The sequence below is a fragment of the Phocoena sinus genome, chromosome 10 (assembly GCF_008692025.1).
Source record: "Phocoena sinus isolate mPhoSin1 chromosome 10, mPhoSin1.pri, whole genome shotgun sequence".
In the NCBI taxonomy this organism is placed as follows: domain Eukaryota; kingdom Metazoa; phylum Chordata; class Mammalia; order Artiodactyla; family Phocoenidae; genus Phocoena; species Phocoena sinus.
Window position 1 is genome coordinate 78582720 of NC_045772.1, and position 18253 is coordinate 78600972.

At 37.0% G+C, this 18253-nt stretch overlaps 1 protein-coding gene across 1 annotated transcript in view; it reads left to right on the forward strand.

The window, feature by feature from the left end:
• Positions 1-18253, forward strand: part of OVCH1 (ovochymase 1) — a 63378-nt gene that overhangs the window by 1923 nt on the left and 43202 nt on the right. Inside the window, exons 4-12 of the mRNA XM_032646961.1 lie at positions 926-1013; positions 7021-7154; positions 8363-8503; positions 8614-8744; positions 9480-9570; positions 10875-11003; positions 11092-11274; positions 12534-12608; positions 13692-13872. Coding sequence (XP_032502852.1) covers positions 926-1013; positions 7021-7154; positions 8363-8503; positions 8614-8744; positions 9480-9570; positions 10875-11003; positions 11092-11274; positions 12534-12608; positions 13692-13872 — 1153 coding nt within the window. The remainder of the gene's footprint in view (positions 1-925; positions 1014-7020; positions 7155-8362; positions 8504-8613; positions 8745-9479; positions 9571-10874; positions 11004-11091; positions 11275-12533; positions 12609-13691; positions 13873-18253) is intronic.

The window sequence follows — 18253 nt, forward strand, 5'->3', positions numbered from 1 at the left end:
TGTCATTGCTAAAATTTGTGTACTTTTACTTTAATATCATTATACAAAGGTATTTTATTATAACCCAGGAAGTTAGAGATGGGAAAACACCATATTAGTTTCATACACTATAACTTGACAGCTTCACTATGACTCATGATTTGAGAAAATTGGATAATTGTTAAATCTGAAGAACTCAGGTAAAGAATATTATGAATACTCTTCAGCCATATAAAAGAATGAAATCTTGCCATTTGTGACAACGTGGATAGGAACTTGAGGGCATTATCCTGAATGAAATAAAGAAAGGCAAACACTGTGTGATCTCACCTATATGTGGACTTAAAAAAAAAAAAAAAAAAGCTGATAGATACAGAGAACACATTGGTGGTTGCCAGAGGTGGTGAGTGGGCAAAATGGGTGAAGGGAGTCAAAAGTTAAAACTTCCAGTTATAAAATAAGTCCTGGAGATAAAAACGTACAGTATGATGACTATAGTTAATGATACTATGTTACATAGTTGAAAGTTGTTAAGAGAGTAGATCTTAAAAGTCCTCATCACAAGGAAAAAAATTTTTGTACCTATGTATGGTGATGGATGTTAACTATACTCACTGTTTCAAAGTACGTATAAATAACAAATCATGTCATAAACCCGAAACTAATATAATGTTATGTCAATTATACCTCAGTAAAAAGTATTGTAAAGAATATCAGATGGTTAATTAATAAAATTATTATATATTTTTAAAATTATGATTTAGAAATTTTCCTAACAAAGTCTGCAAATACAAAGTATAGGTCATGGCACCTGCAAACAAATGCATTTCCATAAATACGAATTATATAATATAAATTATATAGCTTCAAGCTGAGTCTGTACAATATGTCTTGAAATGTCCATGGCTGAGCAAAATAATCAGCTTTTTTTCCTATGTTTTGGAAGATTGTAAACCTCAGGGAACAGTATTATTTGGAGAAAATGGGAAGATTCGTTATCCCCATTCGAAAGAGAGCAACTATTCTCATAATCGGTACGTAACCCTGGTAGAAATGATCCCTGGGTTTTTCCCCCAAATCATGCCATTTTAAGGGGCCATGTTTTGGCAATTTTATCTGGTATCTCAATTACTTTTATTTGATTAACATAAAACCCTAAATATTTTATCTGGTATTGGATGACAAATATTTGCTAATTGGTATTTCTGATACCTGTTAGTATGAATCATCAACATTAAGACTGGAGCTTACGAGGGGAATTTCCTGGCAGTCCAGTGGTTAGGACTCCAGGCTTCCACTGCAGGGGCCCCAGGTTCGATCCCTGGTTTAGGAACTAAGATCCCACAAGCTACGGGGCACAGCCAAAGGAAAAAAATAAATAAATAAACAAACAAACACTGGAACTTAACCTGAATTGATGTATTCAAATATCTAACATTAACAGCAGCTGGTAGTGAGATTGTTTTGGGAATCTAATGGTTAATTCTGTCCCACTTATTTCTGTGATAATTGTAATACTTTGTTCAGTGTTGCCTAGAAGAGGGAAAATAGTTCATGATCTATAAGCTTCAGTATCTTAAAAAATTTTTTACCTATCTTATCCTCTATATGCCTAAGAATATCTTTAAGCTTTAAAAATTAATTTTGCAAATATCTCACTTTCTTAAGTGTTCTACATTCATTTTTAAAATCGCATTGAGCATTGAAAGGTGTTCAAAGGTAGATGAGAGTTCTATGAGTTTATAATCTGGTAGGAGGAGAGAGCTGGACAAAAATAACTATACTATAAAACAAGGTGAAATAAGCTTTATAATCAACACTACCAAGGTGTGTTGATACTATTGACAATGGAGAGAATAATTCCTATTGCAGAGATTTGTGAGGTATGTGTACGGTGGTTGGGAGGGGTAGAGATGCTTCAGTTAAGGGGATGGTATTGAAACTAGACAGTGAAGTATAGTTATGATTTTATTGCTCATGACGTCTTTTGTAGCTCTAACATATAACAGATTTCTACAGATCATGCCAGGCAGAGGGAATTGTGTATAAGAAATGTCAGGAGGTGAAGAATATCAGGACTGTTTGGACAGTGTGTCCCAGTGCAGCTGGAGAACAATGTTAATGTAAGTAGGAACTGGGGTAGCAGTGGACGATGAAGATAAAAAGGCCTTAATTGTGGAGGACCTTGAATTCCATGTGAAGAAGCTTAGACTTTATGCCATGGGCAATGGGAAGTCAAAATGGTGGTGAGATTATAATTTACAAAATTAATGTAAATATCCATTACAAGTATAGGACAGAAATGATGTGGCTTAATTGCAGCCCATATTTAAAAGGCTTATTAAGAGTCTAAGTTGACTTTCTGTGAGTCAACCTAGTAATAATATAATACCAATAAAGCCTTTGCCATCTTTGCTTAAACTTTTAGACGAATAGCATCCAGAGTCCTATTCTGTTAGAGTCCTGGGCTGGGGTGTGGGCAGGAGGTCTCTAGATACAATCGTTAGAGAGGAACATTGATAGGCTGGAAATTACCTGAAGGACAATGACCAAGATCAAAAGAAATTCAAAACAGTGCCTTGGGAGATGTGGTGGAGGGAACTAGGAATATATTCACTCCAAAGAAGACTTGACAGGAGGAAGGAACTGTCTTGATTTATCTGAAAGGCTATCATAGAAGCAGAATTGGACTTCTGATTAACTGCTGAGCTGAGAACAAGAGCAGAGGGTAAATGTTAGAAGAAGGTAGATTTCAGTACAATGTAAAGGAGTTTCTAATTTGAGAGATTTCTGAGATTTAATGGCCTGCGCAGGAGATAATGAATTTCCTTTATAAGTGGATATTTGAGCAGAGGATGGATGGCTATGCGTGAGATTCTAGAAAGCATTTATCTATTGGATAAGAGATACACAGATGACAGACAATTTGCCCTCAAAGACAGAGAACTTGTGATTCAATTTAGATGAAGTATTGAAGAGATCTTTGCAAGAAGGACTTTCAAGACAGAGGGTGTTCTTAGTAGTATCAAACATTGCAAAAGTCAAAATGAGTTCAGATAAAATGCCATTGGATATGGTAATTCAAAAGTTAGGAACTGATTCAGTAGAATTGTAAGGTTAGAAGCTATATTCACAATGCGTTAAGAGATTGTTGAAGACTTGGTATCTCTTCACCAAATAGTAAAAATTAATTGAGGCCCTAAGATGTGTCAGGCACTATTTTAGGTGCTAGTTATACAGCAGAGGATGAAACAGACAAAAATGTTTTCCTTTGTGGGGCAAGTTGTGGGGTGGAAAGTGGGGATAATACAGATAATATTACATACAGTAGAAGATGTTAAGTGCTGTACAGAAAAATAAAGCAAGAAGGAGGGGTAGAGAGTGCTGGGTTATTCAATAATTGGGGAAGATGTTCAGGAGGACTGTACTTTGAAAATGATATTTGAACAAAGACTTGAATGAAATGAGTGAGGCCATCAAACGATCATCTTGGGAAGGGATATTCCTGGCAGAAAAAAAAAAAAAAAAACAACACTTAGCTAGAGCTAAGTGAGAGAGGGCGAAAGTGGTCATGATTATGAGTGGCCAAGCTTATAGAGCATGAGAAGGACTTTGGATTTTACTGTAAGATATGGAGCCACTGGAGGATGTTGAGCAGAGGAGGAACATGATCTGACACATTTTAAAGGATCTCTTTGGCTGTTGTGTTGAAAATAGACCATAGAACAGGCAAGAGCAAGAGCTGAAAGACCAGCTCCTGCAGCAATCCCGGTAAGGATGAAGACAGCTTTGACCAGGTTTGTAACAGTCGAGGTGGTGAGAAGTGGTAGAGCCACAGGATTTGCTAACAACTTGAAAATTTGGGTTTCAAGAGAGAAAAGACTTAAGATTGTGTTGAAGGTTTGTGACCTACAGGAAGGAAGGAGCTGCTATTGTTTGAGATGAGGAAGACAGTTGAGCAGTGAAGGGAAGGAGGAAGGTGGGACAGTGGCTTTGGGTAATAGGGCACTAGGATTAAGAGAAATGGGGATTTTGCTTTTTGAAGGGTAGGGCTAACTGTTCTTATGGGCAGGAGAGAGAGTAAGAGTGATTAGTCAAGAGAAATACATATGTATGTGAAGGAAGTTTCATGAGAACATAACAAATAAAGATTTAGCTTTGGAAAGAAGGAAGATAATTCCTTTCCTGGGAAAGGAACAGAAAATGTCAAGGTAATCTATGGGAAATTTGAAGGAATTTGCACTAGATGATGTTTTAGTAATTGTAAGCTTTGAACTGCTTCATGTTTAGAGAATGAAGTTAAGATTAAATAGTTAAGATATTAAATAGCTTGTAGGGACTAAAATAAGAAGTCAACTAAAGAGAATAAGACTTTCAGCTACATTACAACTCAATATCAGCATGAATTTGTACCATATTTCAATACATCGAAAACAGACTGGTTGTTCATTGTTATTTTATGTACCACCAATAAAGAAAACAAAATACCCAAGATTAGGAGATCTCCATATAAAAGTGGGACACCTATACCTTCAGTGTAAGGCTACACAAGGCATAAGCCCACTCATGTGGAAAGTTACATGCCTCAACCTTGGCAATGGATGTAGGGAGGGGTACAAATCTTCCTGAGAATTCAAATCATAAGCTAATATTCATGCAAGTCTGTAGTCTAAAATTTTCACCACTAGTGTAGTCTAAAACACCTCAAGCAGAAAAATTAAGTAGTATGCAGTCAACCCCCAGGTGACTGGCCAAAACTATTACAAATCCTCTCTTGAAACACTCTTTCAATACATTGATTGTAAGACTAACAGTGTGAGATCCTTCTAACCGAACTTTAAGACTCCATTGTAAGATCCTTCTGATTTTAGAATGTTCAAATGTGAAAAGACATGTCTTAGAAATGTAATAAGGCATGGAGCCAATTTACCTACTTAGTGACTCCAGCATGCTAAGCAAACTTGAATGATGGAAGAAGGGTCTTTTAAATTCCAAATGGAGTTAATTAGCCAATGGTAAGGGAGAAAGAGATAATGTGAAAGTGAAGCAGGGAGTTATAGTCTCTCCAAGCCTGTCTTTATTCTGGTAGGTGGTAACTAGACTCTCAGAAATGGCAGATTCATGGCATTCAGATGGTCTCCTTCCAAGGAAGATATTACATCTTTTAGAGCCTAGAACAGTGCCTGTCATATAATAACTGCTCACTAGATATTTGAATGAATAAATTAATGATTAATTCTGGTACCCCTCTCTCACTCAGCTTGACTAGACCTCAGAATCCTTTTAATGCAGCAATCACTAACAATAAATCAAGGTTGGCATGTGACTTGAAATCTATTTTCCATCTTTGAGTTAGAGATTTTGAATTAGAAAATAATATGATGAAAACAGGAGAAAGCAGTGGCCTTTGAAGTCATAAAGCCTAAACTGTATTTCCCATTATATGTGAGATGTGATGACTCTTTCAATATCAATGCCAGTTTTTCTATTTAAAGAAGGGGGAGTAATTTCTCTCCTGCCTACCTCAGAGGGGGGTAATGAATCCCAAGAAGGAAGATGGATATGGAGTGCTTTTCCAACTAAAGTGCTTAGAAAAGTGGGCATCGTCGTATTTAGGCAGCTTATTGCTTTTTAAATCAAAGTGATTAAAAAGTAGTTTTAATAATATTTTAGGCAGTCTATGTTTACATCTAGTTCAGGATGATGAGCTTGAATAGAAAAAGAGTAAAGCAAGGAGTTTCTGGTTAAGGAGAAGATGTTTGGTGAGAATTACAGTGTTTGGTTTTGGAAACTGGGCATAAAAGGGTTAGATAACTCCTACAGTCCTGAGAAGTTATTACTTGGAGGGCAATGGGACAGTTAGCAGGTCTAAGGTTGTTGATAAAGACTATGGAGCTTTAGAAGGAAGCTCGTTCTGACGTGTTAGGTTCCAGATAAGATTGCTTTGCACTCACTCACTCACAAACATAGAAAATGAACTATGGTTACCAAAGGAGGGAGAGGGGTGAGGAGGGATAAATTAGGAATTTGTGATTAGCAGATACACACTACTATATGTAAAATAGATAAACAACAAGGACCTACTGTATAGCACGGGGAACTATATTCAATATCTTGGAATGACCTTTAATGGAAAAGAATCTGAAAATATATATATATATGTATGTATGTATAACTGAATTACTTTGCTGTACACCTGAAACATTGTAAATCAACTATACTTCAAAACAATTAAACAGTAAATAAATGAACAATTAAAATCATGACAGAGGGTCACTTGTCAAAAAAAACAATTGCTTTGAACTCACATACATGTGAGCCATAGAAGACCCTGAGAATGTCTGGCCGATTGGGATTTCTTTTCTTGAGTAAATAGTATGAATTCATGTAGAAAAATAAAGGTAAATGATTGTGTGTTAAATTATGTAAACTACTTTCAAAATGTTTAAACATGTTTCTAAAGATATTTGTAAAAGGTCACAGCTTACCTTACTGGAAGTTGGATAACATCGCAGCTACAGGGATTATGACTTAGGCTGACCTAGGAGGATGTGGCTGCTTTGGGTTAAAATATGCTGCATGGTCAATCCATAGTTCATAATCCATAATTCAACTTCTGGCTGAATATTATGAATTTTCAATTAGACTAATAAGTTAGAGAGATGAATCTTAGGTTTCTTAAATTCGTAGATCAAAATTCTTGCATTTTATAACTAAATGAAATTTAAAGGGTGATTTCTGACCATTCTCTGATTAATACTCTTGGAGAAATGATGGCAATTTGAGCATAAACAAATTATTCTCACATAAAGAATTTTCTCACATAAAGAATCTCACATAAATTATTCTCACATAAAGAATTTTCTCACATAAAGAATCTCACATAAATTATTCTCACATAAAGAATTTCCTTTGCCTTTTACCTTCTAATATCCTGTAAAATTTTAGTATTGAGTTATGAGCTAAACCTCAGATATTAGATCTTATTTGTCACACTTGACTCTGCCATTTATTATACTTTCTTCACTTTCTCCTCTGCAGCTTATGTATCTGGAAAATAATGGTACCAGAAAATAAAGTTATCCTAATAAAATTTACAAGCTTAGACATAGAAAATCAAGTTGAATGTGACCATGACTATGTATCTTTACAATCAAGCCGTGGAGTGCTTATTAGTGAGTATGCTACATTTATTTTCATTTGTCATTTTAGAGTATCCAAACAACCAAAGAGGGGCTAAAGGGTCTGAAATTAGATTTCTGTACACAGGGAAATTATTTCATCTTGCAAACTGTGCCCTTTTGAAGGGGCCAAGAGTGTGTGTGGTAAGAGTAGAAGCAAAGACCAGCATATTTCCTGAGGTTTATCGATTCCTTTCTCAAGTTTAATAGCAGTATTGAATGAAATTGATCTCACAATTGTCAGAAACTTCCTTTCAAGGCCATGTCAGTTTTTTCCTTCTTACCACAAAAGCGGGTGCATGTTTGCCAAATCTGGTACAGCCAGAAAGCATATGGAAGAAAATGTAAACCATTCATAACCTTACCACCTAGAGGTAAATGTTGCTAACATTTTGATGTATATTTATCTATACATATTAACTGTACACACTGAACTCTACATTGTTTTATAATGTTCTTTTTTCTCATGACAATAGGTAATTTCATGTCATTTCATTTCTTTTATTGAATACCTCTTATAAGCTATGTAAGCATAACTGATATATTTACTTTAATTGAAATATTATGTGTTAAGCGTGATAGAAGGTCTCTGGAGCTGGCATAGACCTCGGTCTCTAGGTCTCCATATGGGCAACAATTAGGATAAATATTTCTTCAGAAATATTTGACAGAATGCTATAGTCAAGGTATTGTGCTAAGGGTTATAATATTTATTGACTAAATGATTTCATGCTTCAGGCCTTTTTACCCAGTAATCATTCTTTAAACCAATCATTAAACCAGATATCATACCAAGTACTGGATGTATACAGAGTAAAAGCAGTCTCTGCCCTACTGAGCTTGCAGTTTGGTGAAGTAAATAAAGGTGTACCACAAAGTAGGAAATGACGTAGAGTAGGATATGTGCTGTGGGGTTCAGAAAAGCTCTCGTTTCCATTGGTTGTCAGGGAATGTCTATGGAGAGCTGGACTTTGAGTTATACCCTGAAGGATGAGTAGAATTTGGACATGTGAGATTGGGTATGAGGAAGTAAATGGAGTATAAATTATTGAAGCAGAGTGTAGAATGTATTAAAGAGACTACTGTATACTTTGGTGTATTTAGAACTGAGAGTTCATGGAAGGTAGTATCAGAAAAGCACGTGTCTAAGTTTGTTTCCATCATTTTTCAATAATCTTGTTTCAATTTCTTTTGCTTTTAAGGTAAGGTCTGTGGAAATATATTGCCCTCACCATTGCTGACAGAGACCAATGAGGCCACAGTTACCTTTGTTTCTGATACAGACAACAGTGGCAGCAGCTTTGAGCTTACCTTTACTGCTATACGGAAGAACTCAGAAGCAGGTAGGTATTAAATCAGGCATGCAATTCCCTGCTGTTTTTCTGTGATATGAGGGTGAGGAAGAGGGAATGCCTTTGGCTATTCACCTAGGATTTCCGCAACACTTCCATAGGTTCAGGATGTGGGAGTGGGGCTGTGCTGGTGGTGGAAGGGATAATTCACTCTGCCGGCTATCCTCACCTGTATCCCAGGAATGTAGGGTGTCACTGGTTGATTCATGCTCCAGAGAAACACACTATAAAGGCAAGCAACTAAGGAGGCCTTTACTTCATCAAGAAATTAGCTGTGTGTGTTTAGCAGAACTTGCTTCATCAGGACTGTTAAATTGTCATATGATTAAGATCTTCTATTTGCTTTTTTTTTTAACTCTAAAAGGGGATCTTTGTATGTAGTTTAAAATGTTTTAGCAGTTTAAAAGAGACTAAAACAAAAAGTAAGTCTCCTACTTATCTAACTCGCATCCTACTTCCTGAAATCAAACACTGATAAGTTTCTGGAATATCCATAGAGAGAGATTCTGAGCATTTACAAACATGTATATATTCCTATTGCTTGGCAGTGCTTTCTCTACTTAAAAATATCTCAGGGATCTTTCTAGATAAGCCCAGAGGGCTTCTTTACAACAACTGCATTAAATTATATTGTGTGATGTCCCTTAACTTCTTACACCAGTTCCCTATTAACAGACTTCTAGTGAGTTGCCAGTCTTTGCCCATGCCAGCAATGCTGGTATGTTCCTGTGTCACTGTTTTTGGACAATGTGGATGTATGTAATTCCCGGAAGTGGACTCACTGGGTCAAAGGGTTTGTGTCTTTAAATCTGGTAGTAATTGCCCTCCAAAGAGGCTGCAGTTGTTTACCCTTCTACCAACGGGATATGAGGGTGTGACTGAGAGCCCTTTAACGTATAGAGGGAAACTTTAAAAGTTTGTATCTTCTCTTTGACCACTTCTCTGGTTATGTTTATAATTTGTACAGCTGACATATGAAGACCTTAGTATTGAATTTAACCAAAATGGTACTCATGCTGTTGTGATTTATGGTGATCCTGAAGAGGAACATGGGTTGGGTGGTAACATTCTGTCCTTTAAATTTAATCTGAAAAGTATGAGACAAACCAGAGTAGTTGGAGCATTGGCTGGCTTCCTTGGATACCGTGAGGTAGAGTGGGGATACGAATTTCTTATACTGGAAACTCATGATGCCATAAAACTTTAGCTTTAAAATCTATCACTGCAACTGATTTACCAGTAAAGTTTTTTAATAGAAACATGCAAAATTTGAAGAATGTTTCAGAATATTTGGAAGGTGAAAAGGAGGTCCCAGGGAAAAAAGAAAATGTTAACACTGAGTAAATTTTTGGCAGAGATTTAAGGTAAAATTTTAAACATTTTTTTCTGTATTAATCCCTTCAATTGCTGATATATTCATTTTTATGTCCAAGAAAAGTAACCAAAAAAAGATTATTCAAAGATTATTCAAAGCTATAATTTCTACGTGAGCCCTAAAAGTTAAATTTTGAACTAAATTCTTCAAATATACTTTCAGCTTTGACCTACCAATTTACTGCGTATGAAAAATTATCCGTTCTGACCATGTTACCACATCCTTAACACCTACTATGTGTCCCTCAGCTAGGTGTAGTGTGGGTTGGAGACCAGGAATATAGATAACTTTGGAATGTTTATTTGGATAATCAGGGCAGGTGAAGGGAGCCCAATTCCCGAATGCAGCAGATCGGGACCCATATAGAGTGGGGTTTAGGTGAAGCAGATTTCAGATGTGTTACCTATCACATAAAGTGTAGCCATGCTCAGTTTAGAAGGGGGAATACCAAGTTTGGGATTTTCTTTTTTTTTTTTTTTCTTTTCTTTATTTTTTTTTTGCGATACGCGGGTCTCTCACTGCTGCGGCCTCTCCCGTTGCGGAGCACAGGCTCTGGACGTGCAGGCTCAGCGGCCATGGCTCACGGGCCCAGCCGCTCCACGGCATATTGTTCCCGGACCGGGACACGAACCTGCATCCCCTGCATCGGCAGGCGGACTCTCAACCACTGTGCCAGGGAAGCCCCTGGGATTTTCTTTAATTCACCTCTTCTCGTTGTCTATAAATTAACAGTCAACTGAGGTTTCTATGCATACTAAAAGTCAGATAATCTTGCCCTATCTATAGAGTTTTTCCTGTGAGATAAAATTATAGTACATTGTTATCTTGAAACTAGTGTTTGATTCCCACATGAAATGGAAGGGTACAAAGCAAAGTTGGAGAAAACAAAACCTTTCGGAAGAAAATTAATTGGATGATGTTTTACCTCTGTTTTCTGATTTTTAATTTTTTGTAACTATAAAGCAAAGTTCCCTAAAACTTTTACAGCCAAGCTTTGTGAAATCTTGAACGCCACTCGGGTATTCAGTCCTGGTAATATGATGGTGATTCCTTTTAAAAGTGATGGTGAAAAGAATTTCCAACGCTTCAAGGCTAGATTCAGCGTTTTACCCTCAGGTGAGTATAAGCACTTGTATGATTGTGATATTTTGCTTATGAAAATGGTTATAAGGAAGATAATTTAACCATGTTTATCTAAATTTAGGGTGCTTGAATCACCTAGGTAGCAAAATTAAAATGCAGATTCCTGGGCCCACCCCCAAAGATTTTGATTCTGTAGATGTGGAATGGGGCCCTGGAACCTGTGCTTTAAGAAGTACTTCAGATGATACCAAGAAACTGTGTCCACTAGATGATCAAAAAAGATTCCAAGCACCTTATATGAAAAGTAGATAATTCAGATTTGAGAGTGTAACTCAGAAATGAGATTGGCTCTGTTTGGGGATGTTTGAGGGCTTTGAAGGATTAGTATGATTTTAGTCATTCTAGAAAATAAAGTAGCCTTTACTCAGACAAAAGGGATATCATATGCAAAGACCCTAATGTGAAAGAGCATGGATGTTGTACAGAAATCTACAAATACCTCAATTTTGTTGGAGTTTTGGAGGGAATGATAAAAAAGGCGAGAGTTAGATCATGAGGGACACAGGATATTAAATGTTAAGTATCACAGTGACAGCATATCTAGTTAACATTTATTGATTACTCACCCTGTACCAGGTATGGACTAAGCATTTCACATGTATTATTACATTTATTCCTCAGTACAAACCTAAGAGGTTTGTATACTGTTCCCCTTTTCACAGATGAGAGAACAGAGGCTTAGGAGTTCAATAACTTTCCCCAAGGTGCATAGCTGACACAAGGTGGAGCCAGAATTCAAACCTTAGTGGTAATGTAGAAGATGGCATTAGAGGTCAGGGGTGAGCTCACTCACAAGGAGAGTAGTGAGGAAATCATGGTAAGAATTTATTCTGGCATTGCTTGATTAGTTATGTTGTGGGGAAGGAGATATTTGAAGAAGAAAAATTCCAGCATGATTTCCAGGATTCTAGCTTGAGTGGCTGCATGGATTGTGGAGTCATTAAATGATACAGAGAAACATAACAAGAGCATCTTGACTGTTAAAATCAATTGATTCCATTTGAGATATGTGGATTTTTATGAGCTTGTGGGAGATTCAGATGGAGGTATCCAGCAGCCCTAGAATTAGTCCTAGATCTAGCAGTCCTAGATCCAGAATTCAGGAAGGAGATTTAGATCGAAGATGGACATTTGGAAGTCATATATATGTAAATGAATAAAAATAGGGCTATGAACAGTCTTTTCGTGGAATATCTTTCAGAATGAAAAATAGGATCCTGAAATAAAGACTGAGATTGGGAAAAGATGACCATAGATATATTTTTTAAAAACCAGGAGAGTAATTTCATGGAGCCAAGGAAGGAAGAAATGCTTAAAAGGGTACAACAGGGATATTAAGAGATATACGACCAAATCACATGTATGGGATCTGGCATAATATTTGAAAGATAGTAGTAGTTAGATCAACCTAAGAGCGGTTCCATGATTGACCATGTAAGCAAGTAGGGTCAGCTACTATAGGCTACTCTAAGTATTTTCAATTAATATTTTTTTCCTCTGCAGATTCTTTAAACAAAATTGGATCAACATCATCTTCCAAAACCAATGCTGTATCTTCTACAAAAGATATTCCATATGGTGAGTTGATGACCATGTGATTCTTATCTGTTTAATTTCCTTTCTTCTCTAACTAGATGTCTCTTTACAGAAGCCTCATCTTGCATTGATATAGCTTCACAGTGAGCAAGAATGAGTTTTATATTTAAGCCCGTGAAATTTCCAGAACCCTGTTTGGGTTTGAGTATAGACTTATAGATAGAGGGAAGAAGAAATAAGCTTGATGACAGGAAAAAAGAGGTACAGAGAGCATTCCTTGTCCTCATTTATTCCTATGCAAACTTAAAATATCTTCCTAAATTCTGTGTTTAATATGATTTTGCATTTGGGGGCAAAGGGTGAAAACAAAACTTTTCTGTTTGCATTTTTTTAACACACTTGCAACTCTTAACTTCATTATAATCTTAAGTGTCTGGTTAAATATTATAAACTTTCATTGCTCTGTATGCATGTATTTCATATGTTCTAGTTGATGGGTTTTAATATCAATAGAAAGTTGCACAGGGAGCTATAAAGAGGGGAAATTGTCTGCCTCTTACGGGGGAGTCAGAGAAGACTTCATGGAGAAGATAGTACTTGATCTGAGTCACAGCAGTATTCCAGACAAGAGAACAGCATTTGGATGTCTGAGCCAATTTGGTATTTTTGGGGATTGGTAAATGGTTTTATACAATGAGAAAGAGAGATTAAACAAGGATGTATAATAAAGAACCTTGTATCCTTTGCTAATAAACAGACTTTTCCTACTAGAATGTAAGTTCCATGAGGGCCAGGATTTTTGTCTACAGTATGCTGTTCATTGATATGTCACCAATGTCTAGAACAGTGCCTGGCAACACCAAACACTAAATAAATATTTGTTAAATGAATGAATAAATATAATTTTTTAGGCCAGTACCTAAAAACCTGATTGCTTAGCAGAGTCACCTAGGCAAGCTTTTAAAGTCAGATTCTACAGAGATGGGTCTTAGGAATCTATATCTTCATGAAACTCATCTGGTATTTGGGAATTACTACTGTTGGCTATGGCAAGCCATTGGGGGAGGAGTGTGTTCTTAATTATTTCAGTTGGATGGGTCATTAGTTTGATCTCCTTTGCTGTAGGTGTCTGTGGCATCCCTCCATTTAGTCCCCAGTGGCTTTCCAGGAGAATTGCAGGAGGGGAAGAAGCCTGCCCCCACTGCTGGCCATGGCAGGTGGGTTTGAGGTTTCTAGGCAATCACCAGTGTGGAGGTGCCATCATCAGCTCTATTTGGATTCTGACTGCAGCCCATTGTGTGCAATCGTGAGTGAGACTGATGATATTTTACTAATGTATTTATGTACCATACCTAGGACATAAGTAAAATTGTCTAACTTCTAAAATCATCCAGACTAATTCTAAAGCATGAAACTTCCTTTCAGTGTTTCTGCCCCAGGTCCACCTAGCCTCTATTTAAACAATGTCAGTGAGGAAAAAGCAAATCAAATCTTGAAATTGTTCATCCCATTTATAGGGATCTCTGATTATGTTAAGTCCAAGTCTGCTTCTCTGTAGCAGAAACTTATTGATCTAAATTTACTGCAGTTCCAGAAAACAAGAACTCAATCTCTTTCTTTTATCACATAACAGCCCTTCCTATACTTCAAGAGCCCTCTCACATTGCCCTTAACTTAATCCTTAAGCTAAATGCTCATTGTTCTATTGTTTGTAATTCCAGAGGCCTCACCATGCAATGTACCTTACCCTGGATTGGTTTAGCGTTGTTCCTTTTAAAGTATGGTTCATGACAGTGGAGAGCACAGTAGGATAATCCACACCTTGATCACTGAACTTTCCATGTTTTTAAATTGTAAACTATGCCATGATATGAAAAACTGTACATAATATACATATGTAATCTAAAGAATAGTTAGTAAATGTATATTTGTGTCCCTACTACCTAGCATAAGAAGGATCTTTACACTTTCCTTTCAAAACCCCTTAGTGCCCCTCCCAAAGAGGTAAACACTATGCTAAATTTTGTGTTCATAATTCCTTTGCTTTTTTTTTTTTCGTTTTAACATCTATGAATCCCTAAAACCAGTATATCACCTTGTTTTTCCTGGTTTTGATATTAATGTAAAAGAACTATAGTTTATATTCTTCTGTGATTTGCTTTTATCTTTATAACATATATAGATTAAATCATGTGAATGTGTGTAACTGTAATTAATTCATTTTCAGTCCAGACTAGTTAAGGCAATCACTTGTGGGTTGGTTCTGGACACTGTATATTTAAATACTCCCGAGGATAAACAACAAGGTCCTACTGTACAGCAGAGAGGACTATATTCAATATCTTATGATAAACCATAATGGAAAAGAATATTTTTTTAAAATGTACATATATATATATATAAAACTGAATCACTTTGCTGTACAGCAGAAATTTACACAACACTGTAAGTCAACTATACTTCAAAATAAATAAATAAATAAATACTCTCCAGATGATTCCAATGTACAGCCAAAGTCCAGAACACTTTCCTGTCCCTGACTCCATCTTGACCCCTCCCCTGCTTGTCCCCGGTGGACCCACCCCCTTCCTCAAACATGCTGTGCTTGTTCCTTTCTCAAGGTCTGTGTAGTTGCTGTTCCCTCTGCCATTCAGGACACCAAGGTCCATTTAGTTGTCCTGTCTCCTTCGCCTCCTCTTGGCTCTGAATCTCACTGACTTTCCTTGTTTTTGATGACCTGGACAGTATTTAGGAGTACTCATCTGGTATTTTGTAGAATGTACCTCAGTTTGAGTTCGTCTGATGTTTTTCTCATGGTTTTACTGGGATTATGGATTTGGGGGAGGAGGAACACAGAGGCAACATGCTCTTCTTATCACATCATATCAAGGGTACAAGCTGTCAACATGACTTCTCAATGATGACGTTAACCTCCATCACTGGCCCAGGCAGTGTTTACCAGGTGTCTCCACTGTAAAGGTGCATCTTCCCCCCATCCTTACCTACCCTTTGGAAGCAAGTGGCTAAGGGTAGCCCACACTCAAACAGTTGGGCATTAAGCTCCACCTTCTTGAGTGCATAGCTTCCTACAAAAATTATTTGAAATTCTTCTGTATGGGAGATTTACCTCTTCTCTTCCTTTTATTTATTAAATCATGTATTTATACCGGTGTGGACTTGAAAATATTTACTTTTATAAATACTGTATATTTATTTTATTGCTCAAATTGTTCCAGCTTTGACTACTGTGAGTTCTTTCAGAGTGGCTTCTTGTCTTTTTGATATTCCCCCATCCTTTGTGACACTACAGGATGCTCCAGGTTCATCTTATGTATTCCCCTCTCAGTCCTAGAAACAGCCATTTCTCCCGTGAGCCCTGGTTCATTTTATTGGAGAATGGCATGAGAAGTCAAGATCTGGGTGCTGAGCACCCTGCTTGCTACTAGGGGGCTATTGTTTCTAGGCCCTCTTATCTGAAAGAGCTAGAAAATGTAAGTATGCATACTAATCACTTATATAAACCTATTTATCTATCTGTACCTATATTAAAGTAAACATGAGTTCATGCGAATATTGCCAACTCAATCCAGTAACCACATGGTTCATTCTAACACCTTCTGCCCTTGGAGAAGCCATTTTATAAGAATTCTATCAAAGTGCATTTTTATGTACCATGGAAAAACCTCAGTTATAGCTGACTAATTAGTGAAAATTAATGCATTGGAGAAAACAGCTATTAGTATTGATACCAGAGGCACAGCAGAAGCTTTGGCAGACTCCCTTGTCAAATAGTTTAGTCTGTTCCTGAATTAATGTCATGGACCATGACTCCTTGCAGCAAGATACCAACCACAGCAAACCATTCTTCACAAGGTAGAATATTCAACTTGATGAGTCAATTGAGATTAATAAACAGGGTCAGCTAAGAATGTTTGTGAACCATTTAAGTTAACCACAAAAAGAACTTGTGTCCAATATCATTAGTGAACCTTCTTGGTTCCTTTGTAAAATTTCATTAAAATAGTAATAATGTTTGTTTTAAAAGGCAGTTAAATAAAGTTATCAGGTAAAATCTAAACTACCTTCTCCATTTCACTAATCCATTCCACCTCTCTGGAAGTAATCAATATTAAAATGTTTTAATTATCTGATTTTCCATTAATGTTTATGCACATTAAATGTACTTTGTAGTATTTTATAATTTTTTGCACAAAACATTGTGCCTTGTATTTATACTGATATGAAAAATGTCTGTGCACCTCATTTTTTCTTTAACTTTTCATAGTTGCCTAACTTACTTGACCAGAAAAATATCGTTTTGAAGCTTGAACTATATAGATCTTTACCCCAGAAGCGTTTGATATGCTGGTATAACCGAGGTAGTATGTTCCCTTCATGCCTTGCCTTTAGGGAACTCTTCAGCTGATTCCTTCAAGGACTTGCTTCTCCCTGCCTCAGCTTCATCAATCTTATACACATCCAGGGCTCCATCCTCCATAGAAGGGGGCTTCTGAGTATCCAAATCCACTGAGAAGGCAGGTTTGCCATGTGGGATGAGCCAGTTGAGGAAGTGTGCAAAATCTGGGAGCCGAGATAGACATCATTTTTGCTGAAGGTCACCAGGTGCCAGGCTGGCTGGCATTGCTGGGTAGTGTTCCAAAGACAATAAGGACGACTGACAGCAACACTGTATCACCTCCCATATACTACTGTCCCTGGCACTGGTTACCCTTAGTATTAGTTCTCAAACTTTAGGAAACATCAGATTGCCTGGAGGGTTTCTGACTTAAAGTCTGGTGTGGGGCTGGAGAGTCTGTATTTCTAACAAGTTCCTGGGTAATGTTGTTCTATCCTTAGGAAAAACCTGGTGTGTTCTTATTTTGCTGACTCCACTCTGGTCTTCGTGATCATGTGGGATTTTTAACTTACTTTAGGGCACTAAACTCACTTTGCAATTGTGCGTTGGAATCTTTCTGTCTCAAACCTAAATCAGCATTTTTTTCAATTTCAGCCCCTTTATGTAACTTAGCAGTTACTCTTTCTTCTCCTGTTGCAGTAAGTGATACATGTCCCATTTTTGCGTTGGGGATGGGGCCATAAGGATACAAGAAATGAAGCTTGATCATGGGCAAGTGGGAAGAAAGGCTAGAGAAATTCATAAATTGATACCTTCAGCTATTGTCCCATATTGGAGAAATCTCAAGCTTTGTTGCTTTATAAAGCGTACGTTGTGTTGTCATATACTTTTTACAGTGTTCTCTACCAAATAAAAGGATATTTGATGACTGTGCACAATTTCTTCACTAGAGATTGTGAGCTACATTATCAACTCTACCATGATGTTTATTATTTCTTTGTATTGTGGACACTATTCTCTGTATAAAAAGGTAGAATGAATTTGTCATCAAATTGGTCGCCTGGACACATGCCGGGACACCCCTTGTCTCAGCCAGGGAGGTTCTTTTTCCACTCGGATTCACACAGCCAGTCATGAAACCAATGCTGAGACTGGGACAGCAGAAGCTTTGTTCAATGGCAGAAGAATGGAGAAGTGGGAATTTAGTTCGAAATTCAACTTCTTAACCCAATTCTGGTGGAGACACCATATATATAGGAGGGTCGAAGTAAAATGGAGGGAATTGGAAAGAGTGGGAGGAATATTCATGACTTATCAGAGAACAAGGGTG